The 23,487-nt window shown below is 50.0% G+C and overlaps 1 protein-coding gene across 18 annotated transcripts in view; it reads right to left on the bottom strand.

The window, feature by feature from the left end:
* Window positions 1-23,487, bottom strand: part of PLEKHA6 (pleckstrin homology domain containing A6) — a 139,825-nt gene that overhangs the window by 42,780 nt on the left and 73,558 nt on the right. For 15 of the 18 annotated variants that reach the window (XM_030813174.1, XM_030813178.1, XM_030813162.1 and 12 more), the window contains exons 2-6: window positions 13,025-13,105; window positions 11,920-12,034; window positions 6,505-6,609; window positions 5,772-5,844; window positions 3,242-3,342 (exon numbers count right to left, since the gene is read on the bottom strand). In XM_030813174.1, the coding sequence (XP_030669034.1) occupies window positions 3,242-3,342; window positions 5,772-5,844; window positions 6,505-6,609; window positions 11,920-12,021 (381 nt within the window). In that variant the 5' untranslated portion in view covers window positions 12,022-12,034; window positions 13,025-13,105. The other 3 variants (XM_030813169.1, XM_030813179.1, XM_030813180.1) reach the window with 3 other exon arrangements.

Genomic DNA, 23,487 nt, shown 5'->3' with positions numbered 1-23,487 from the left:
GCCTACTTGCCCCACCTGGGGTAATTAAAGCAGGAGGGACAATGATCACGCCCATTCTCCCGGCAAATTCCATGTTTGATTTCAAAGGCAATGACCCCATGTCTGGGAGAGAGGACCCCCCGAGCACATGCCAATCTTAGCCCCAGCTTCACTGCTGAGAAGCTAGCACTGTCTCTTCCACATGGAGAGACAGCCAAGCCCCTCTCTGCGGGCATGCAAAGCAGGCACTGGCATACAGACGGGGCACACTACCTAGTTGGCGGCTGCGAGCAGGTACTGCGGGCGGGAACCCAGAAGAGAGCTCCTGTCCAGAGGAGGGGTCCTCACGCGGTCAGAAGGAGGAGAAGCAGAGAACAGGTCAACCGAACACCAGAGGGAGAGACAGAAGACAACGTGGCAGGAAACGGTGAGGAGCACAGGGAAGGGGGAATATTCAGATTGTCCCCTTCTACTCAGCGTCCCCCCTGGGAATGGCAGCACCCAACAATGCCCAGTTCTGCCTACCAAGGGGTGGGGAGTGGAGAGCTTGCACCAGGGAAATTCGGGCTGGTGGTGGAGAGTGAGTCAGGGAATCGCAGTGCTAAGCCTGGCTCTGCTCCTGACCAGCTCTGTAACTGCAGACAAGTTGTGGTTTTGCTCTGGTCTTCACTGATGCATCTATTTCATGGGAAAAGAGTCTGCCTGGTGAAATTCAAAGTTCTTAGGCCACAAGGAAAAGAGGCCACAGGACTAAATTCTTTCTGGGACCTCAGCATACTTCCCAGTGAGCTCCTCAGTGATGTCCTCTCAACAGGGGACATCTAGCAGTGACTCAGAGTCTCGGACGTGAGCCTCACTCCAGCCTCTGACCCCTTGAGCCCTAAATCCTGGGTCTCTGGGGCTTGAGATAGCTTCAGGGCTCCCCTGAACAGCAACGTCAAACCCACACCCTCTAAATGCTCAAAAGGTTCCTCAGCTGCAGCTGGTCCCACCTCACCTCCACCTGTCCCCAGCCCTCATTTTCTTTCTGACAGGAGCCATTACGCAGCAAGAGGCAGGGGTGGGCCTCCTTCCTCTGGTCCCCACCCTCCAGCAGAGGGCTTAGCATGTAGGTGGAGCTTGGGGCAGGTGTGGGAGAGGGCAGGGGAGGTGTTGACAAAAAGCCAGTGAAGACTTAAGAAGCTGAGACTTGCGACGGATGGATAGAGAGACCAGGGGCCCAAGCAAGTCTTCTGGGTGGAGAACACAGGGTTATTGTAGAGCAGAGACACACAGGCAGGGTTCGTGGGTGTGTCCTGGGGCGGGTGGGAGAGGGCAGCAAATGAATTCATCAATTCAATGAGCATCCAGGGAGCAGCCTGTGTGTGCGGAACTCGCAGGGGGCACCAGTCACAAGGAAGGCAAAGACAGGCTCTTGCACTTGAAGAACTGACAGTCACGCTGGGGGACAAAACATGCCGCGGGAAACAAGGAGAGAGCAGAGGCACAGGGACAAGTGCTGTGACAGGAGAAGGCAGAGGGCCTGGGAAAAGACAGGGCCATTGATGGGGAGTGGGCAGGGGCGCTGGCCTGGAACTATGAAAGGGGGCCAGAGAATTGAGGGAGCTGCCCCAGCGGGGCAAAGCCCCCGGAGCCTCTGTGGGGCCAGAGTTAGGGAGAGGTTAAGGCATTCAGCGGTAGCCTGGGCAGGAACAGTTCCTGGCTCATTCTTAGCCATCCAAGAGTTTCGCTCGGTGGCCACAGCAGGACAAGCCTCCCATCTGTCTCAGCTCCCCTCCCTTCCCTGGGGAAGGGCCATGGAATAGCCACAATCAGAACCCTTTGTGGGCCACTGAGCACTGCCCTTAGAGTCAGGTTTAAAAGAGGCAGCACAGTGAGGGGGAAGGAGGCGAGGGGCTGGTGGGCAGAGAGGTGATATCTGGGATCTGTGGTGGAGGGAGTGTGTCAGTCACTCCGGGATGTTTATCTCACGCCTGCTGCTGGCAGAGCTCCGAGCTGGAACGTGTCTGTGTCTCTGCACAGGTCTGGTGGGGAGGGTGAGACAGGCTGTTTGATTGTGTGTGTGGGTGTGTGTGTGTGTGTCTGTGTATAACAGGACTACTTGTTGTTGGTTAAACAGCCTGTTCCTATTTCCCCAGCTAGAACTGGCTCCCTGGAGTCAGAGTTTTATTAATTGTTCATTCTCTTCACACCTCTGGCATACAAGACCCCGGGAGGCTGGAAACTAATTATGTGCCAAATAAGTCCTTGCTTGCTCCCTGTAGCGGGCCCTGTGCATGCTGCCCAGCTCTTTTCTGTGGCCAGGTGACTGGAGCCTGAAGGACAGGAAGGGACAGAGTCCCTTCTTCTAAGGCTCTAGAAGCTCAAGGAGTGACCTACAGATCCAGTCATCTAATATCATAGCTTTGAAGGGTCTTGGACAGCAATTGTCAATGAGGGGAGAGAGGGCTTTGTACCAAGAAAATGTGTAGTTGATATTATAATTTTATATTTGGAAAATGAAAAGGGACCTATGATTTTTGCATCATAAAATACAAAAGGGCATGAGATTTTTATAGTTTTTGATGGGTCATGAATCTTTAAATGTGGAAAAACGCTGGCCTAGGATGAGCCAGCTGCAGGCACATCTTTAACAGGTGGCTCCCCAGGGGTTCAAGGCAGTGATATTGAGCAGGCAGGAAAGGCCCATTTTCCTGTGCACTTGTTCTCTCAAATGGTTTCTTCATAAGATTTGCAGCTCTTGTGGAATGAAACTCAACTTCTAATATTCGCTAAAGATTGAAATTTGAGTAAGTTTGACTTGGGGGTAGGTCCAGTTTCCTGAAACCATGGTGGGGAGGAAGCCTTTCCAGAAAAGGTCTCAGAACCCACCAGCCACAGCTCCTGCCTCTGCCCAGAGGGATTTCCCAGGAGCAGGCACTGGGCAAAAAGTCCAAGGACTCAGAACACAACTATTCCTGCCCCAGTAACAATTGTGGTGCTGCTGAAACACATCTCTACTGGCCCACTCTTGGGAGAATTGCCCACCCAACCGCCAAGAGAGGAGGAAGGTCCCAGCATAGCCTTGCTCTAGCCTTACAAGAGACTGTGCTGAGTCTAGGGGCCATTACTACTCCCCCTCCCCCCACCCACCACCACTGCTATGACCACCACCACCTGGGATTCCTTAGGACGATGGCTCTTGGCCCTTCTCCATTCCCATAGGCTCTAGAAGAGCAGGCCTTCCTTCCCCACCTGCCCTGGGAAGGGAAGGCCAACTGACCTTAAACGTGTGTTTCCGGCTGATGTTGTCTGAGGGCTGCACTGCAGCTACCCGGAAGCTCAGGAGAGGGATGCTGCCCAGGATACTCTCTTCCTTCTCATCTGTCAGGGAGAGAGGCACAAGAAGGGTGTGCGTGTGTGTGTGCACGCGCACGTGTGCGCCAGGGATGGGGAGGAGTGTATTGCCCCTCCCTGATAAATATCAATACATATTTGTTGTTTACCTCCTGTTTGTCAGGCACTCAGGGCCACCACACATGCTCCGAGAGGACATTCCCTGGAGTTAGGGAGTGTGGTGGCCCTGGAGATGCTGTTCCAGACACTGGGACTACAGAGGTGAATAAGAGAGAAGTAGTGCCTACCCTAAAGGAATTTGCATTCTAGTGCACAAATAAAGAAATAACAGCTGATATTTTGGAAGCGTTCAGGCACTGTTCTAAGTGAAATGCCTTAATGGATTTAATCCTCCCAACAAACCTATGAAGAGGTACTATTATTACCCTCATTTTATAGGTAAGGAAGCTGAGACACAAAGAGATTAGATGATTTACCCAAGGTTACTTAGGCAACAAGTGGTAAAATTGGTCTTCAAACACAAAAACTGAACTCCAAAGCTAGCATTGTTGACCACTATCCTATCTATCCTGCTTCACTAAATGAGACCATCCCAGCAGTGACATATGTAACAAGGTGATGGGATAGATCATTGTAGAGTGGACTATCCCACCTTCTGCTCCCTGGTGCCCCTGGGTAACTCTTTCTAAGGTTCTCCCTGGCACTCGAGCCTGCTTTGCCCTTTCCTGCTGCAGATCCCCACTGAGGTTCTATGTCTCCACAGGAAAAGGCACCCCTACATGGAGTGCTCTGGCCCTCTCCTCCCTCGGATCAGGCTAACAGTCCAGCTATTACATAATTCATCCCGGATCTCCAAAGGAACCTGATGGATTGGCCAGTCAGGTCCCCCACTGGAAGCAGAAGGCAAGAAAGGGAGGGGAGAGCTCTGTGGGACAGTAGGGGGGACAATTATGAGACCATGGCAAGGCCCTCTCCACTTCCCTGGGATCACTATTTGTTCCCCAGTCTGGGGACTCTGAAAAGCCTTTGGCTAGGATTCAGAAGAAACCTCTGTAGGGTTATAAACTCCTCAAGCCCTGCTTCTCCTCCTACTCATCACATCTACACGATACTTGGCCCACAGATCAGCTTCTCTGTTTGGACCCCAGCATGGTACCTGGAGGAAGGGGTAAACCAGAGTAGTAGGAGGCACTTGGGGTTGGATCCTAGGGCTGCCTTCAGGAGAGCTGAGGCTCTTGTCCTCCAGAGATGGAGCTCCTGTGTGGCAGAGTCCACGCCAGCATTTAAGGGAGTCCTGGGTCCATCTCTTTGTGAACAGTCACCCCCATTCTGGTGTGTCCTGAGCCTTTGGGTTCTCAGCTCTTTGAGGTTCTACCCCCACTGTTTCCCAAAGGCTGTCCTCTGCAGAGACCCCCAATTTTCCTCCAGTTTTATTCCCACTCTGGCTCCACTGTGGCCCCATATCCTGGAGGCTCAGCACCTCGGTCCTGGGCCTGGGTAGATTCCTCTCCCTGAGTCTTGCTTGGGCTTTTCTCTGGGACTGGACTCTGTATGCTCAGCCCCTTCCTGATTTCCTTCCTTGGGGTTCAGGTGGCTGCAATACAGCAACCAGCAACAGCAGTGCTCTGCAGGGTCACTGGGTACAACCTTTGTTTGCCAAAGTTAATGATTCACTGAATTGCTCCCAGGAGGACTGGAAATCAGGGCTGTGCCCTCCTGGGCCAAGAGAGTGAAGGAAAGAGCCTCTCCTGCTTCATAACAATTGTACCCTCTCTCCTCTCATCCCTCATGCCTATTTCCTCCCCTGCATCCACATGGCGCCACCATCACTGACCTCAACCCTTGCTGGTGCCCTCAGCCTGCCTTGGCACAACTTTTAAAAATAGAAAGTAGGGAGAGGGTGTTGGGGTCGGCAGAGAAGGTGAAGCCGGAGGACATGTTCACTCATTCAATATTGACTGAGCACCGACTAAATGGCAGGTAGTGTTTTAGGTGCTGTGGATACAGCCGTGACCAAAACTGACAAAAGTTCCTGCCTTCACAGATGGGACTGTGCATTCCAGTGGGACAGGAGGAAAGGCCACACACAAGTTCCAATTAGTAGGTGACCTACTAGTAGTGACTAGTGACCTCCTCCTCTTAGTCCTCATCCTCTCTCCCCATTCCTCCAGGACTTCACCAGCCATATGACCACTTTGCTCACCCAATGTATCGCTGGAACTCTGCCTGAAACCTAGCAAGCATTGTTGAATGTGAACTGAATGGGTGAGTGAGTGAGTGTGTGAGTGAACAAGTGAGCTTTGTTTTTATCCTGCTGCCACTGGTGCCAGGACCACAGTGAGGAGATCTGCCCTGCTGGTGCCCATCCAAAGCCAAGCTCAGGGATATGGCAGAATGAGAAAGAGTAGTGGGTCCTGGCTTCCTGCCATCCCTGCCAGTCCAAGGGCCAAGCTCACCTTTATAGTAGAAGAGGCAGCGATCCACCAGGACGAACCAGCGCTTGTTCCACTGCTTAACCCCGGAGCTGGCCTGTGGGACATGGGAGAGGCAGATGTGAGGGCTGCAAGCTGGACGTAGATGAGGAGATGGGATGCAGGGAAAAGGGCACCATGTCAATTATAAGGACATCCTGGCCCTAGCTGCGGCTCTGCTGTTAATGCAAGGCAGCACCCCCTGGAGGCCTCAGATGCAAGGAACTGACATTAGATTATTGCCTGTGACCTTCCAGTTCTGTTATTCAGTGCCTCCCCTGGGGAGGATAACAGGGGCAAGAGATGGGCAGAATGAGTGAGTGGAAGGGCAGGCAGGGATAGTGACAAGGCCAATCTGGTGCCAATTGGTGGACCCTAGACTAGCAGGAGACACCCCTACCCCCCACCATAATAAGCGGGACCTGCTGGGGAGCTAGTGGGTTGTTCCCATGGGGTTGGGGATTCAGCATGTTTCAAGGTCATTGCATCTGTCCATCAGGAAACCGGGCTGGGTTCCCAAGTTTGACACAAATTTTTCTGCGAGATTTTGGGAAGATACTCAGTTTCTCTGAGCCTTTATAAATTAAGAGACTCATTCACAGAGACAGCAGGAGGACATACCAAAAAAAATACACGGCCTGCCATAAGCACAGAGGAATCCTCATTCTGTGAGGAGAAGGTGGAGGCTACAGTGTCCAGAACAGCAGGGTGGCCTCACCTGTTTGAAGAGCCAGCCCGCCTTGGTGACAGGTGCATTGGGGTTCCGCTTCATGGAGTGTGAGCGCTTGCCAAAGGCGACGGCTTTGCGGGCTGTGCGAGTTGCCTGGGGGCAGAAAGAGAAGCTGACCTAGGTCCCCAGTCTCCTCCTTCCTGCTCTATCTGCAAGGGAGCCACCCCTGCTAGAGCTGCTTCTCCCTAGGGTTAATCCTGGGGTGCCCTCACACCAAGGGGCCCAGGTGTGAATCTTGGATCTATTACTAACTCAAGAGCAGGGTCTTTCAGTTCTTTGGCAATTTTTCTCATTTCTAAAATAGGGCTCAAAATAATAGTTCCAAAAAATAAAATAATAGTCCTACCCGTCTCACAGCCTTTTTTTTTTTTTTTTTGGAGATGAAAATAATAAGATTTCCAATTTCACTCTGGCCTATCCTACTCCCAACCTCCTACTCCCTCTGTCTTCCACTGTGCATTCTGGAAGTTAACTCCCTGCATTCTCCTGCTCTGGTAGTCCCGTGTGTCGTCTCGTGCCCAACATAACACAGAGCCAGGAGGAGAGTCTGGTGTGCTAGCTCTGTGTTGCCACGTGGACCCTGTCATTCTTCCACACTCTGGCAATAGTCCACCTTTCTGGAAGCACCACTGCCTGATCTCCCACTGTTTAATCCTTCTCATCACTGTCCGCTTCTCAATTGTTCTTTCAGTCTAAGGGTTTTGATGTTAGTCCTCCTCTTCATTCTGTCCTGCATCACTGTGGAAAATCTCCTTGCTCAGGAGCATGACCCATCAATGCCCTAACTTTATACAGCCTTGATGTCCTCGGCTCCAGCACCCTCCATCTGCACTCCAGCGACGCTCCCAGGGCTACAGCTTTAATCTTCTCAGCACCCCAAGCCCCTCTACGCCTAACATCTTCACTTCCAGGATTCCTGCTTTCTGATCCCAGCATTCCACCCTTTGGGCTTTCTCACTCCATTAACTCAACACCAGCTTTTCTACTCCATTGAGGTCCCCAGCTCCTCAATTCTTGTCTTTTTTTCTGGATCCATCAGCTCCTCCCGGTTTTCGTTACTGCCCTACAAAGCCTGGCCCCATGGTGGAGTATATCAGCTGGGCTCTCAGAAACCCCATCTATTGTCTTCCTACCTCACCTTCTCTAAAACTCAATATGGCACTCCAAATTAATCAAATTATCTACTCTCCCTGCACTCATAGCCGGATTATGGTGCTGCTGGAGAAAAAAAAAAAACCACACTGCCATACAGATGAGGTTGCCACAGAGCCACAGTCCCAATCCCAGGAGGATCAGCCCCAGATGGCAGCTCCACCCCACACCCTCACCATCCTCCCCAGCCCCCCGACCTCCCCTGCCTCTGCCCTCCCGACAGTGGACCTGCTCCTCCACAGAGAAATTTGAGGCTATTAGACATGCACTCCCTCAATGTCACACCCTCTTACCTAGAAAATGACTGTCCTTACACTATCTTTGCCTCTTCCCCTCCAATGTCAAAAGAAGAGGTGCTGCCCTCCTTCCAAGGCTAAACACTTCTAACCCGTTGTGTCCTCTGAGACTTAGCTCCACTGATCATCTCCTCTCAAATATGTTTCTGATGCTTCTGCCTCCACTGATGTCTTCTCCTTAGCAAATGCACTCAAGTTTCTCCATCTGAAAATGTCTCTGTCTCTCTCTCATGCTCCCACACACATACCCAAATTCCCCCTTCAATATACTCAATGTCCACTGTGAGGTAATACCTTCCCTTACTTACTCTTCAGTCCTAGGCTCCTGGGAAGCGTCTCAACTTTCTCTCCTTCCATCACTCCTAAACCTCCTCTACCTATTTTCTGAAATGGATGTTGCACTGTTATGGAATTAAGGCCACTCACTCTAAAGCACTGGGCAGTCTTCACCTTTCTGACTTTCCTGGAACTCTTCTTTGGATTTCTACAAGACTATTGTTTCCCTTTCAATACCTCCGTCTGTGGCCACTCCTTCTCAATCTCCTCTACTTCCACTCTCCAAGCGTTGGTGGGCCTCAATCACACTTTTATTATTTTATTTTTGTTTTCTCATTTTTACATCGTACCTGTGTTACCTCATCCATACCCACTGCTTGAGCTATGAGCAATATGATAAAAGCTCCCTAAGCTATAGCCAAGACCTGTCTTCCAGCTCAACCCATTTTATACCTGCTTGTCTGCCAGGATTAAGTAAGTGCAAAACCGAACTCATTCTCTTTCTAACCAAGCCTGTTCTGTACTTCTCATCTTGGTGAATGGTACCATGAGCCACCTAGCCACCCACCCCAGAACTCCACGTTATCTTACATGGATCCCTCATTCCTGTTCCATTACACAAACGTGTATACAGGGCTGATGAGTCTGTCTTCTTAATAGTTCTCAAATCTGCTCTTGCCTCTCAAATTCCACTATTGTTGTCTTAAAGGTCCTCATCACTTCTTGCTGTTCACCCTCTACAATGAACTAAGGTTTTTTTTCCAAAACACAAATAATCCTATTTCTCTATTGCACTCATCACTTAAGAGAGAGGTTGGATTCCTCAGCACAGCACAGAGGACAGGTTTGTGAGATATGGCAGGGCCTGTCACCCACCTTCTGCCCCTTCACCAGATAGGCCCTGCCTCTGGTTCTCTCCATCCTCCCGTGCCTTTTGCAGTGTGCTCCCTGGCGTGGGGGGAGGACCCATCTTCCCTCGGCCACTGTCAAATCCCAACTTATGCTTTAAAGTTTGCTGCAGACTCCCCCACTCCACGAAGTCCTGATCCCCCTGAGTGGTTAGCTGCACACTACTCTCCACACATCTGTACAGTCCAAGCCACGGCCCATGGGCCACATGCAGCCCAGGATGGCTTTGAATGCAGCCCAACACAAACTTTCTTAAAACATTATGTTTTTTTTTTCTTAGTTCATCAGATATTGTTAGTGTTAGTGTATTTTATGTGTGGCCCAAGACAATTTTTCTTCTTCCAGTGTGGCCCAGGGAAGCCAAAAGATTGGACACCCCTTGCCTAAAACCTGTCACAATGCAGCTTTCTATCTCCTCCATTGCACCATGAGCTCTTTGCAGGGAGGAACTTTTGTCTTTTTCATCTCTTTATCACCAGAGCCAGCAAGGTGTCCAGGCATAACAAGTACTCAGCAACTGTTTGTAGAAGGAAGTAAGGAAGAAATTGGCCTTTATTATAAAGTACTCCCACAACTGGGAAATAACATTAGTATCTGAACATTACTAACAAAAATACACATATAATGACTGAGATTTGCCATTGGAAGAAGTCACCACAACCCTATGCAAATCTCTAAATCCTTCCCTTTTCTCTCAGTCCAACACTTTCATAATTCTACCTCCTCTCTCCATGGCCTAGAGACGGCCACCCATAGTTTACCACTCCAGGCAACCTCCCACTAACTCCTGAATATCCTGGCCTCCTATCTTTCTGCCACGGCTTCTCGGCAAACTGAGGCTAATCCAGCTACCTGCCTTCCCTGCTCTCACAGCCAGGCTATGAGCATGCTGGAGGAAAACCACGCAACCCTGCAGATTTAGGGCTGCACAGAATCACACTCGACTGCCCCAGATGATCCTTTGAAATTACAGGGCGACATTTCATGTGTCCTTCATTGACCATCACTCCTGTTCCCCAAACCTGTATCATGTATTTTCTTTTTCTTTTTTTTTTATTATACTTTAAGTTTTAGGGTACATGTGCACAACGTGCAGGTTTGTTACATATATATACATGTGCCATGTTGGTGTGCTGCACCCATTAACTCGTCATTTACATTAGGTATATCTCCTAATGCTATCCCTCCCCCCTCCGCGGATTAAGAAAATGTGGCACATGTATCACGTATTTTCAAGCTCCCAGTCCCGCACCTGCTGCTTCCCCACCCACCCCATTCCTCTCAGGAGAAAACCCTGCCTCCTACTTTCCCGCACAAGTTGAGGACATCATGTGAGAGTCTCTTTAATTTCCTAGACACCCACTCCCTAGCCTCACACGCCTTTTTTAATGCAGTTTCAGGAAGAGGTGGCTTTTCCCCATCCAGTCTAACAGCACCTCTGCATCTGACTCCCTCTGTCACCATAGAAATGTGACTTACTGGCTGTCCTCTTTCTCCTGAACCTACTACCTACTGGCCTGTTCCCTTCACGCCTCTGACATCTTAAAACAAAACCAACAAATGAAACCTCCCTCCAGTCCTGCGTTACCTTCTAGCTTCCATTCCCTGCCCTTCCATTTCCCATCACAGTCATGTGTCTTTAAAAACACTTTTTTTGAAGTATTTCAGACATTTCAGAAAAGTAGGGAATAATACGATGATCACCATTTCATGTTGTTTTTCCCTAATAAAACAAGACAACTGGAGCTAAAACTCCCTCAAGCCCCTCCCCAGTCTCATTACCTTTCCTTCCTCCCTAGAGGCAACGACTGACCCAAAATTAGTCTTCCTGTCCATGATTATGCACTTCTACTGCAGATGTTCCTATAAATATGTAGTACTGCTTTTCATGTCTGTACATTTACATAAGTGATATCATATTTCTCATATTCTGCCACTTGCTTTTTACTCAACATTATATTTTCAGGATTTATCCTTGTTAATACATACAGCTCCAGTTCATTTTAATTTTTGGCAAGTGCTCCATTATGTGATGATATACTACCATTTGTTTTCTAGCTCCTTAGAAGAGCAGTTTCTATGCTATGCTCTTCCTACATCTCCTCTCCCATCCCCCCTTTTACCTCTCCATCTTGCCTTCTGCTCTTCTCACACCACTCAAACTGCCCTTGTCAGGGTCCCCAGTGATCACATCGCTGCTAAACCCAGAGGACACTTTCAGCCTTTGTCTTCCTGGCCCTCTTCGCAACATTCTTCTCTAGACTTCCTTCTCTTGGGGCTCTCTTCCTTCCTTCCCCCTCTCTGAGCTCTCAATCACCATGACCTTCGTGACTATTCTTCAAGACCAGTGGTTCTCAATGAGGTTGGGGAGATTTTGTCCCCAAGGGACAGCTGACAATGTCTGGAGACATTGTTGACAGTCACCCCTGGAAAAGAGGTGCTACTGGCATTTAGTGGGCAGAGGCCAGGGATGCTGCTCAACATCCTATAATGCACAGGACAGTCTCATAGCATGACGAATCATCCAACCCCGACTGCTAGCAGTGCTGAGGTTGAGAACTCCTGGTCTAGATGTTGGTCTTCTACGAGGCTCTGATCTGAGCCCTCTTCCCTTCCTACTCTCCACTCTCTTCCTGGGTCACCTTGCCTACTCTTGGAGCCTGCAGAAATAGCTGGACAGGCTACAATTTCCTAGGATTCCCAGAGATACCACTAAACATGCACTGAAGACGTTTCCAGCTCAACAGCTGGCCTTTAGGGCTGGACTTACCCGGATGCTGGGCCGCTCTGGAGGGACCTCAGACACCATGTTGTGGTTGGGTATGTCACTGTTGGTGGTAGCCGGGCGTTTCCCACCTGTTTTACTGGACATGTCCAAGGCTGATCTGATTTCAAGTCCACCAGAAAAAAGAGATTGGTGAGATCCAAGAAACAATGGAAACTGCCCATCCTTTTTCCACACCCTGCCACCCACTGTTTCAGCATCAGCACAAAATTAGATCCTTGAGTGTCATTGAGGGGTCACCTCAGCCACTCCTTCAGCCTTTCTGAAATTATATGTCAGTGATCTTGGACATTTACTTTATTTATTTTTTGAGACAGGGTCTTGCTCTATCACCCAGCCTGTAGCACAGTGGCACAACAAGACTCACCACAGCCTTGAACGTCTAGGCTCAAGTGATCTTCCCACCTCAGCTTCCAGAGGAGATGGGACCACAGGCATGAGCCACCATGCCTAGCTAATTTTTTTTTTTTATTAGAGAGACGGGGTGTCACTATGTGGCCCAGGATGGTCTTAAACTCCTGGGCTCAAGTGATCCTCCCACCTTAGCTTCCCAAAATGCGGAGATTATAGGCATGAGCCACCTGTTCCCAGCCCTGGACATTTATTTTAAAAGTCTAGACCCTGGGGCTCCAGAAATCCTTTCCTTCTACTTTAAAAGACACAACTGCCTAGTGGCCTATGAGAGTAGATTAATTATCCTCTTTTCTTTTTTTCTCCTTTCATTTGGTGAGCCAGGATCCACAGTGAGAGGAATTAGCATTTGGCTCTCATGATCATATCAGATTTTCTCAGTGCTTCCCTCAAAGGCCCCTGGGTGCTATGCCAGCCTCACGCCTGTCTTCTACTCCATCAGCTCAACCTGCGGGGTGCACCAACCTGGCTTTTGCTAGACCCTAGGAAAAGTGGATGAGGGTGTCAAGCCAGATGGGTCTCAGATGCTTCTAGTCCTCAGAACCGAGGTGAGTGACTGCAAAGCCCTTCTGCTTTCTTTCCCCTCCCTGTTGCCTTCTGCTTTCCAGCTGCAAGGAGGTGGTAGGATGGTAGTGGTTAAGGGCAGAAAGGCCAAACAGCAAGTAGGGGACACACTTACATTTTCAAGTCAAATTTTTTGTTTTCCTCTGGGACCTGGCCAGTCACTGGGTGTAGAAATGTGTTCCGTCTTTCATTGTGGCTGTAGAAGGAAAAACAGAAGAGTTGTGGTAAAGATGAAGAAGGCAGAGACAAAAGCCAATGCGTGGACAGACCGTGGGTGGTGACAGGGACAGGTGATCATGTAAGGAGCTTGTGCCTCTGTCCTCCAGGGGGATCCATGGGAGGCCTGGGCTGACATCTGGATAAGGGTGGGGGCGGGGTGGGGGAAGGAAGAAATGAAGCCTGGTCACCTCCCACTAGTCAGTACTAACTACTTACTAGAGTTCTCTGAGGCTGGAAATAAGCCACACTAAACTCTTTCAGTGGTTATCCTAAGTGTGGGGAAGAGGGGTTCCAACAGCCAATTCAGCACATCAGGACCTCACGCATGGCAGGTTCTCTCCCAGGGACGGCGTCTGCCAGTGAACCGCACAAAAAAAAAGCTCCCCCATTATTTGCTGAAAAGACTTTCTTGTGACCTTGGACTCCTCCTCCTTCTCCTGCTTTATGCTCTGTCTCTTTCTTAAAAGGAAATGGAAGCTCAAAAAACTCGATTCTTGAGCTTCGGCTTGGACCCACCCACACCCTAAGTCCAGGGTCTCCTGTCTAAGGGCTGCTTGATGTCATTGAGACCTCAGGGGCTGTCAGGCATGAAGGTCAGTACTGGCTCAACAGTCCAATCTCATTAAGGGATGCTATGGCCAGGAGAGGGGCAGGGTGTTGTGAGGATGGCCTGCCAGGAAGCAGAAGGGAGCAGGAACCAGGGCTTGGAGGGTGGGGGGTAGGTGCAGAGGCAGATGGGGAGCAGCATTGTGAAGTCTCCTTGGGAAGACCTGCTGTGGCTCCTCTGGCTGGCTGAGTGTCAGGACAGTTCCCCAGGAGGCTCTCAGGGGAGATGGGGGGGAAGGCAGCAGACAGAGCGCAGAGGGGCTGATGCAGCAGTCTAAGCCATAATGGCAACCCCTGGATGGATCTGGTAAGCGGTGACTACTTGTCAAGAATGTAGCAGTGGAGATTCAAGCATTCAGCCAGTGGAGGGACTAGATGAGTTAAGGGCCTTTTCGCCCATCCCTCTTGAGAAATACTGTGAGAAACCAGAGTAGGTGCCAAACTACCGCAAGGAACAGGCACTAGGACAGAGGCCAAGGAGACAGGGCCCCTCAAGCACACCCACAGCAAAGAGCCGGCTCTGCTTGACAAGTGGCAGGTCAGCCAGCAGCAGAGGAAGACCTTAGCTTAGTCCCTTCAGTTGCGTCAGAGAAGGAAAATAACCTTTTGGGGGCCCCCTTTCAATAGACCAGGACACATCCCAGCCCTTGGGCTGTCTGCTAAAGCTAAAGATAATATCAAAGAGTGTTTTTTTCAGTTTCCAAAGCTATCATGCTCAGATGTAATCCAAAGACATGCAGGAGATAAAAGCACAGCAGGCAGTGCCTACAGTCTATGTGGAAATCTGGGCTTCGCAGCCCAGGCTTGCCAGCCAGGACCCAAAATCGGGCACGTGTCCACCAGGCCTGGGTTCTGAGTCTAGCACGTTGATAATCCACTCCCCACTTCCCAAACTTTATTCCCACCTCCCTCCCAGGTCCAACAAGGACACGCTCCTCAATTTAATCACAGGGGATCTTTGCAAGGAAGGGTAACTGTTTCCAGTTACCCTTGTCTGCCCCTGAATCTGTCCCATCTGGTGGTCTGGGGGCAAGCAGTCTGTGGCAACTACGGTGTCCTTTGAGGTGTCAAGTTGTCTGCTTTTTCTCAGTGGTGCAGGGCACCCGCCCCCCGCCCTGACCCTCCAGTCTCCTTCTGTTCTGTGTGTTCCCGATGGTAACTGCTGGAATCTTCCCTGCAGGCACTGGCACAGACACACACACACACACACACACACACACACACACACAGAAGCGTACACACACAGTCTGCTGCCAACCATCACAAGACTTCTAGGGAATGGCACATCTCTCCCAGCCCCAGACTTTCCTACCCAGCAACCCCTACAAATGACGTCCTCATTCTATCCCGGCACTACCAATTTCAAAATAGCTTCCCCTTCACAAGCACTGCAATGCAGCAACCATTGACCTAACTATGCTTCCTTCTCCAGGTCATCTCAAGCAGACCCCTCACTCTGAAGCCCCTGGATCCAAGCAGGATGAGCTGCCAACTCAGCTTGCTCTGACTTGACTTGGCTCATGATCCGTGGAAGAAATCCCTACCTGACCCGTCGATCAGCCCGAAACTTCAACATCTTTTTGGCAGCTCCGTCCCCAGGTTGGCAGCCTCAAAGGACCCGCCGGCCACCCTGATCCTACCATGCCTCTGAGAAGTAAGTCCTCTGGTCCAACTCGTAAGGCTGTGGCAGAGATGCAGAGCGATCGGTGGCAGAGTCTCTGGCAGTTTCCCCTCCTCCTGGCTCTGGCTCTGGAGAACCAGGAGGGCACTCTCCTTGGGTGGTGGTAGGGGTCGCCTAGGTGCCCTAGTAGGCCTGTGGCTTCCTGGTATTCGGCCAGAATGCTACTGGTCAGAGGACTGGAGGCAGAATAAACAAGGAGGGGATGAGATCCTCCCCATTCAGCGTCCCAAGGAGAAAATGCTGAAATGGAGAGACAGGCATACACAGAGCAGGTGTAGCACTCCCAGGTAGTCCGACCTCAGTGAGCTAAGGACGCCGAGTAGCTGGGCAGGTGAAGGAGTCTGGGGCTGCATTCCCATCTGCACGACTGAAAATCACGCCAGCCCGACCTGTAGGGAGACAGTCCTCCTGCCTCCCCAATTCTCAACCCACAATACAGGCTCCTGAGCAGAAAATCAACTTGCTTCTCAGAGGTCCTTCAGATCCTGTGGGCATAAGGGTTAAACGAAGCTCCAGATTCATCTGCTGTTATAGCTGCCGCTGCTGAGAAGCTGAGATTGATTGAGCAGGTCTCCTTTCTCTTCTGTCAGCCTGCCCAGCCTTCTTCTGTGTGGACAGGAGCATAATGAATGAAGGTCCTCTGCCCCTGTCCCTCCGATTTGCTCCCCTCAGACAGCATGGGGTTTCTTTCCCTCCCTGTGTGGCGGTCCTACCGATGAGAAGCAAGTCGACCAGATGGGCGTGGATGTTGTGGAACCAGAGCTGGTGGCTAGGATGGGGCTGCTCAGGCAATATTAAAGGAGAGCTTCCTCTCAAGGCTTGCAAGGAAGAGGGCAGCAAATGGGGCTTGAGAGGGGGTCATTGTGTGTTTATGGCTGAAAATCTTCCCAGACACGAGATGATACATTCCAGCTGGTGACTGTCAGATCTGCTCAGAAGCAAGGAGGTTTGTATCGATGTTAATTCCCCTGAATTCTTCAGCGGCTAAAGATGGTCAGTGCTCCCCCCTTTCCTAATGTCCTTCATGTCTTAGGATCCTTGGACTGCAAGGGCCTTCCGAAGGTCATTGCTGCCATCCCCCTGCTTCTAGGCAAGCCTGTTCTCCAATCAATCTTCATTAAGTTCCTTGGTTTTCTGTAAAGAGTTCTAGCAAAGGAGGCTCCAGACCCATTGTTATCTTATTCTGCCAAGATGTTCTTTTTGATATCACGTTTCAGTTCCTCTGGCTTTCTATATTATTCCATTTTGTCTTCACATGACAGATTCCTTTTTTGACCAACGTGGTTCTTTTTAGCAGCACCAGGCAGTCTGTTGACATCACAGTCTGTTGCTATGACAATTCTGTGATGTCACAACAGACACTGAAAGGAAGGGGCTAATCTAGTTTTTTGGATCGAGCAAGAACTTGATTGGGGAATAATGTGATCAGTGAATGGAAAAGCAAATGGACAACATTATTATTTAACCCATAATGAGACAAGTTGCTAGGATATAACTGGGGTCAACCGCTGCTGATATTTAAACAGCTTAATCTTAAATCCAGAAGGTCAATATATTCAGCTATTTCGTGGGACTTTTGCAAATGATTTATCCTGGTGACAGGAGGCCTCGGTTTTCAGATCACATCCTTTCCCTGTCCCTAATCCAGTGGCTTGGGCCCTCTCCTGATGCTGGCTTGAGGTTCCTGCCCATACATAACAGGTGCTCGATAAATATTTGTTGAATGAATGAATAATAGAAACTCTCCAGCCCTGACTTAATTTTTAACCACCTGCATTTGGAGTTTGACATTCTATCACCAAGGGCTTCCCTATCTTAGCTCTCTCTTAAAATTAATTACTTCCTCTCCATGAGAGAAGCTCTGCTTCTGCCCCCTCGCCCCCTCACTCAGCTTCCCTGCCTAGCTCCCCCTTGAATACATAGCTTGGCTTTAATCCACCTTCAGTAGGAGGGGAAGAAAATTAAGCTCATCTGCACAGAAGGAGGAGGGGGTAGGGGTGCTTTGGGAAAATGAGCTTTCTTCCTCTAGAAAGCAAAAATATCCCCTTTCTCTTCAAGCTGAGCTCAGGGGCCTCCCACAGCCTTTGCTTAAGCTGCAAGTTAAATTACTTCTCCTATGCCCTGTAAAGATAGCACAAGGGAGTAGGAATGAAGGAAGGCTCAGGGGCTTCCCCTGCTCATCGAGAGCTCTGAAATCCTCTGAATTAAGTCTGCACACAGAATGTCTAGCAGCAGTTCTTTCCCTTTGCCAATAAACTGCAGAGTATGGCAGATTTTCATTTTAGTTAGACATCAAGAAGAACTTACAAGAGGCAGAACATTAAAAAGGGAAACAAGGACGGGTAATCCATTTTCTCCTTCCTCTCTCCTTCCTTTTGGGATGTCAAAAGGCTTCTATTTGTCAAGGACAAATGATTATGAATCCATGAATACATATCCAAATGGACCTTTCAAATTCCACCCAAAAGAAGGGAAAATCTCAGGTGGTAAAGGAGATTGTGTGGTGGAGGTAGAAACAGCCCTAAACTCCAGAGCGGTCCAGTAGGTGGTCACTTATCCATGATGAGGGTGGCCCTGATGGCAGTGCCATCAGTGGAAACAAACATGGCAGGACCAAACATTCAGTCCAAGATCCAACCTGAGTTAGGAATGTGACTTTATTTCTTGGGCCCTTAGTTTTCTCGTGTGTAAATGAGGTACCTTCTAACTATATGAAATAATAGTGCTCGCTTCAACAGCATATATACTAATCCTATGAAATAATAGCTGTAAACTTTCAAGATGTAGACAATTTTTTGCAGAAGAGATAATGGCTATGATCATTCTACTTAAAAACAAATTAAGAAATATGCCAGATGCAGGAGCGAAAAAATGAAAAATACATAGTCCCAGGCTTAAGAAGATCGTGTATGGGGCACAGGCTGGAAATGCCAGGGGCAGGCACTCTGGAAGTCCCAAGACCAATAAATTACAAAGAAAAGAAGCAGATCCTCTCTATTTTTCCAGGCCTTTGTCTCTGCACCTATTTAAAGCTTTCCTGTAGTTCAAGAGACATCCTCAACCCCTACAGCACCTCACATAGAGATAACTCTGCATTGCTTCATCTCCAAACATCCCCCTGGAGAGTCAGCCTCCACGTGCAGTATACCTGGCACTACACTGACAAGAGTGGCAAAATTAATCCAAGTTTCACGATCTTTTGCAGGCATGTATGTTCACACATGCACGCACATGCACACACACTCCCAGGCTGGACGCCCAGAACCCCACTGTGATCAATATTGAACGACTGGAGAAATACTCCACTCCTTCCACCCACTGGGCCTCTCTTGATTATCTGCTGTACACCAAGCTGCTTTATTTCCATAGCTCCTGAGAATCTGCTGACAAAGAATTAGCCCTGGCCCGGCTTCCCCATCCTGAGGACGCCTTGGCTTCCAGCATTACAGCTCATTAGGTGGAGAGAGGTTTGCATGCGAGGCAAGTGGAAAGGGGGTCCCATCCCTCCCACTTCCTTCTTTCTCCCAGCTAGCAAATTCCAAGCCGAGACTGTCCATGCTCCAGAGAGGATTTCTGCTGCCACAGAGGAGGGGAAGGTGGGGAGAAGGTTGGCTCCTGCTCTGTGCCTCCCCATCTGGATTTCATCATTATTTTCAAGGAGGCTTATCTGCTCCAGCATCCTGTCCCAATTAAAAACGAACTCAGTTTATGTTTCCAGCCATCTTCATGCACCTGATTGCTGAAGCTCCCCCTGCCATTTCCAGGAGAAAATACACTTTCCTAGCCACTTCTCATCAGAGGCCCTCTGTTTTCCTACCTATTGCTGCCACATAAAGAAGAAGTCAAAGAGGATCAGGCCCTGGCAGCACTTCTAGGTATTTGCAGGTGGGAAGGAGCCCCTCCAAACAACACTGCCTTAGCCAGGCATGGTGGCACATATCCGTAGTCCCAGCTACTCAGAGGCAGAGGCAGGAGGATCACTTGAGCCCAGGAAGTCGAGACTGCAGTGAACTATGATCGCACCACTGCACCCCAACCTGAGGCGCAAGACCCCCGTCTCTAAAAAACAACAGAGCAAGACCTCCATCCCAAAAAAAAAAAAAAAGGCCGGGGGTGGTGGCTCACGCCTGTAATCCCAGCACTTTGGGAGGCAGAGGCGGGCAGATCATGAGGTCAGGAGATCGAGACCATCCTGGCTAACACAGTGAAAGCCCATCTCTACTAAAAATACAAAAAATTAGCCGGGCCTGGTGGCGGGTGCCTATAGTCCAGCCCCAGCTACTCGGGAGGCTGAGGCAGGAGAATGGCGTGAACCCGGGAGGCGGAGCTTGCAGTGAGCCGAAATTGCGCCACTGCACTCCAGCCTGGGCGACAGAGCGAGACTCCGTCTTAAAAAAAAAAAAAAAAAAAAAAAAAAAACCCAGAGTAAGACCCCTGTCTCTAAAAAACAACAAAGCAAGACCCTCCCATCTCTAAAAACAACAACCCCCACTGTCTCTCTTCCATGTGCTCCTTGAAGGTCCAAATACCAGTTCTCTGGGTGCTGGGGACCAGCTGCCAGTGGCTGTCACCCAGCCTTGTACTTGCTTTCACCTTTCTTCTCTGCCCTTGCTCATCCCCCCTTTGATGCCACAGTTATTTCCAAAGTGTCAAGAAGATGGTACCTCCCTGCCCCAAGCCAGTTTATTGAAATGTCCTAAGCTACTCGGCTGCGTGTCTAGGAGACAAGACCCATGCTGCTCCCTTTCCTGATTCACTCTGCCCAGCCTCACCGCACCCCCAGCCCCATCCCAAAACCTGTTATGGGCAGTTATGGAAGGCTGGGGGCCTTCTATGTGAGCTCAGCTCCCACCACAGGCAGAAGATAGAAGAGATGGCTCCGTGGACAAGACAGAGAAATCACAAATCAGGGGGCCAGGTCCAGGTTTCTTCCCTTCCAGCCCAGGTGCTGTCCTTCCCCCATTTTCTCACTGTAGTGTCTCCCAGCCCCTGTTCTGGGCCTGGGTGGTCCCTTATTCCTATGAGAGGAGATAAGAAGGCCTAAGATGGCAGACTGAGGGCAGGAGGGCAAGGTGTACTTCAGTCAGGGTAATGGGTTCAAGCTCATGTGTGTGCACGCGCGTGTGTGTGCATGAGAGAAAACATGGATACTATACAGGGGAACTTCATTCTGACCTCCCACCCTAGCTTGATTCATCTTTAAACTGGTTGTTTTACTTTAGGGAATTCCATCTGTCTGCTGAAAAATGAAGACAACCAGAGTAGATAGCATAATTCTGCCAGTGATTCAAGTATTGAAGCTCTTCCATGTTTGGTGGGTGAAAAGCTGCTCCCCCAAGTCCCTCGAGTGTCCCTGCCCCACCTCTGGGCCAGGGTCTGAGACCTCCTCACATCTCCATGACCCAGAGACAAAAGAGTTAATGCCTGGCACCACAGGGCCCTCCAAGACTCCAGGCCAGCGTCCTTTCTGGTTGATGAATTATTGAATATCATTCCCGGGTACAGCCAGACCTTAACTGTCTCAACACTGAAGTGTCTTCCAATTGTGGGGAACTGCGATTCTACCACCCAGAAGCTGCCATGGGCAGGCTGGGAGACACTTTCTCCTTCACCCTGACCCAACTTGGAGAACTGGGGCAATCCAGCTCCCTGGAGCTCCTCCTTGTGCTGTGTGCTCTTGTTCCCTTCTAAAGAGAGGAGGAATTCAAAGGAGAACCAGCTGCCTACAGCTCTGGGTTTTCCTCCTCTCAGCCTTTCCTCAGTAGCTAAGCCAGACAGAAGCAGAGAAAAAAGGCCCCAGCCCCCTCGCCTCCAAGTTGCCTTCTCCTGACAGCCAGCAATGTGGAACGGATCCCAAGGGGTAACAGGGCAGGGCAATAATTAATTATGCCCCGCCCCCAACCCCAGCCTTCCAGCTCTGAGTTGAATCCCAAACCCCTGCCCTTCAGAGGCTGAGGCAGCCCAGCTGTCCACCGCTGGGTCTATGGAAGGTCACTGAAACCATGTCTCTGCATCCCTAACTCAGCAGATCTGCTTCTGGTGTCCTACGGAGAGCAGCGACCCCACCCTGCCCCACCCCACGCAAGGAATTTTACAAAGTGGGTGTTTGGAGAGTTATGAAGCTGGCTGATCTCTCTCCTTCCCCATCCTTAAAAGCTACCAGTGCCTTCTTGGTTCCCAATTCAGCAATTTGAGAATCAAGCTGTCTGGTATCTTAGTTTTCTCATTTTAACAGTAAAACAATGGTATTGAGTGATGCCTTGTTCAGCAGACAACACAAATCTCCCACTGGACCAGAGAGCAGAGGAAGAAAGGTTGTGATGCTCTGAAGGCATATGGAACAAAGAGAAAAATAAAACCCATGCAGTCTCTGGTCCTTACACTGGGAGGGAGGCAAGAAAGGCCCATTTTAGAATCAGGGAAGCTGAGGTGCATTGTCCCAGCTATAGTGACAGAAGAGGTCAGAAAAATTTGAGTCTTGGGCTCCCTGCTTTCTGTCCCTGCGATGCACCCAATCTGAGCTCCTCATCTCTAGGAAAGCAGGAGAGAGCTTCATGGTTCAGGGGGAGATGCCAGCTTTTCAAGGTCTGCTCCAAGAACACAGTAATGAAAGCCACAAACTTTCACTGATAACATCTGTGGGCTACAGATCTGGGAACTGTGTGACGTGGGCTGGGGGCTACCCACAAACTTTGGTCTGACAAGAGCTGCCTGGATGTAGGGGCATGGAAGGGCAGCCACACAAACACTGTCCACAGCCTGGCCTTTATTGTTGTGCCCCTGCCCAGCACCTCACACACAGGGGAACTGAATAACTGTTTGAGTTTGATGGAGCAGCTGTAGGGCAGGCCAGCAGGCTCACCACTGCCTGGAGGAGGGGGCACGTGCTGTTCCAGTTGGGATGCTGAATAGCGGCTGAAGGAGACAAGAGCTCAGCCTCAAATCCCTCTTGTGGGGATCAGTGTTCACAGTGCATCTGCTTCATGCCCCCTCCTGTCCCTCCCCTCCCTACTGGCCAGCCAGACTCTGATAAGAGTCTACAAAGCAGAAGCTTTGCCTTGGGAAGAGGAAAGCAGTAAACCAGCCAGAGCTGGAGAGCAGGAGCCTCCCAGCTGGAGGGTAGCACAGCAAGGGTTGAGGGGCAACAGCAAGCTCTAATTTAGTGTTGCTCCTCACCTGCCCAGGGAGACCCATTCTGCCTCCGGCCCCCAAGGAGGGCTCAGCTGATCTTCTCTCTCAGACTGGGAGTAATAGGGTAAGCTGGAGGCAGGTGGATTGTGGGAAATTTTGAACACCTCCTTTTGCCAGGAACAAGGAATCTGGAACTTCCCCTGTACTTGGGGAGCTTGCCGAGGGCTCTGAGGGCAAAGCGATATCCCTGCACTGCTGCCTGCTGGTGGGGGATCCAAAGGGAGCCTAGGAACAAGGGCTACCCATGGAATCAGCCAGAAAATGACTGTGCCTAGGAGAGCACTTGCTGCAGACTGAGACGATCCTTTGTGAGCTCCCCTGATGCCCCCGAGAGGAAGAGGGAGATCTGGAAAGGGACTTGGAGAGTTGTGAAAAAAGCTGGCACATGATAGCAAGGAATGGACAGCATGTGGATTGTCCTTAAGAAAAAGGGTAAGGCCGGTGGTCTCAGAGTCAGGAGTCTTAGTAACTGACCACTACTGAGTCACTGTCCCTTTCTGGGTCTCAGTTTCCCCACCTGCAACATGTAACGATACTGGAGTTGCTGGGAGGACTAAATATTTAAAACCTCTAGAAGAATGCCTGGCACATCCAGTTGTTTAGTAGTGACTAACGTTATAATCATTAATAAAATAAGGGAATACAATAAATAGCACTATCCTAAATTTGCGCCAAGTTGATAGCCACTAGCCGTATTCAATTTTGAATAATTAAAATTAAATAAAATTAAAATTTCAGTTCCTCAGTTACACTAGCCACATTTCACTGCGTCTCAAGAGCCACAGTAGCTAGTGGTTACCATACGGGACAGAATAGTCATAGGACATTCCATCATTGTAGAACATTCTATTGGACAGCACTAGGCTAGATGTTCTCTAAGC

The sequence above is a fragment of the Nomascus leucogenys genome, chromosome 5 (genome assembly GCF_006542625.1).
Source record: "Nomascus leucogenys isolate Asia chromosome 5, Asia_NLE_v1, whole genome shotgun sequence".
Taxonomy (NCBI): Eukaryota; Metazoa; Chordata; class Mammalia; order Primates; family Hylobatidae; genus Nomascus; species Nomascus leucogenys.
Note: the sequence above shows the minus strand (reverse complement) of the source record. Positions and strands in the feature narration are given on the sequence as shown.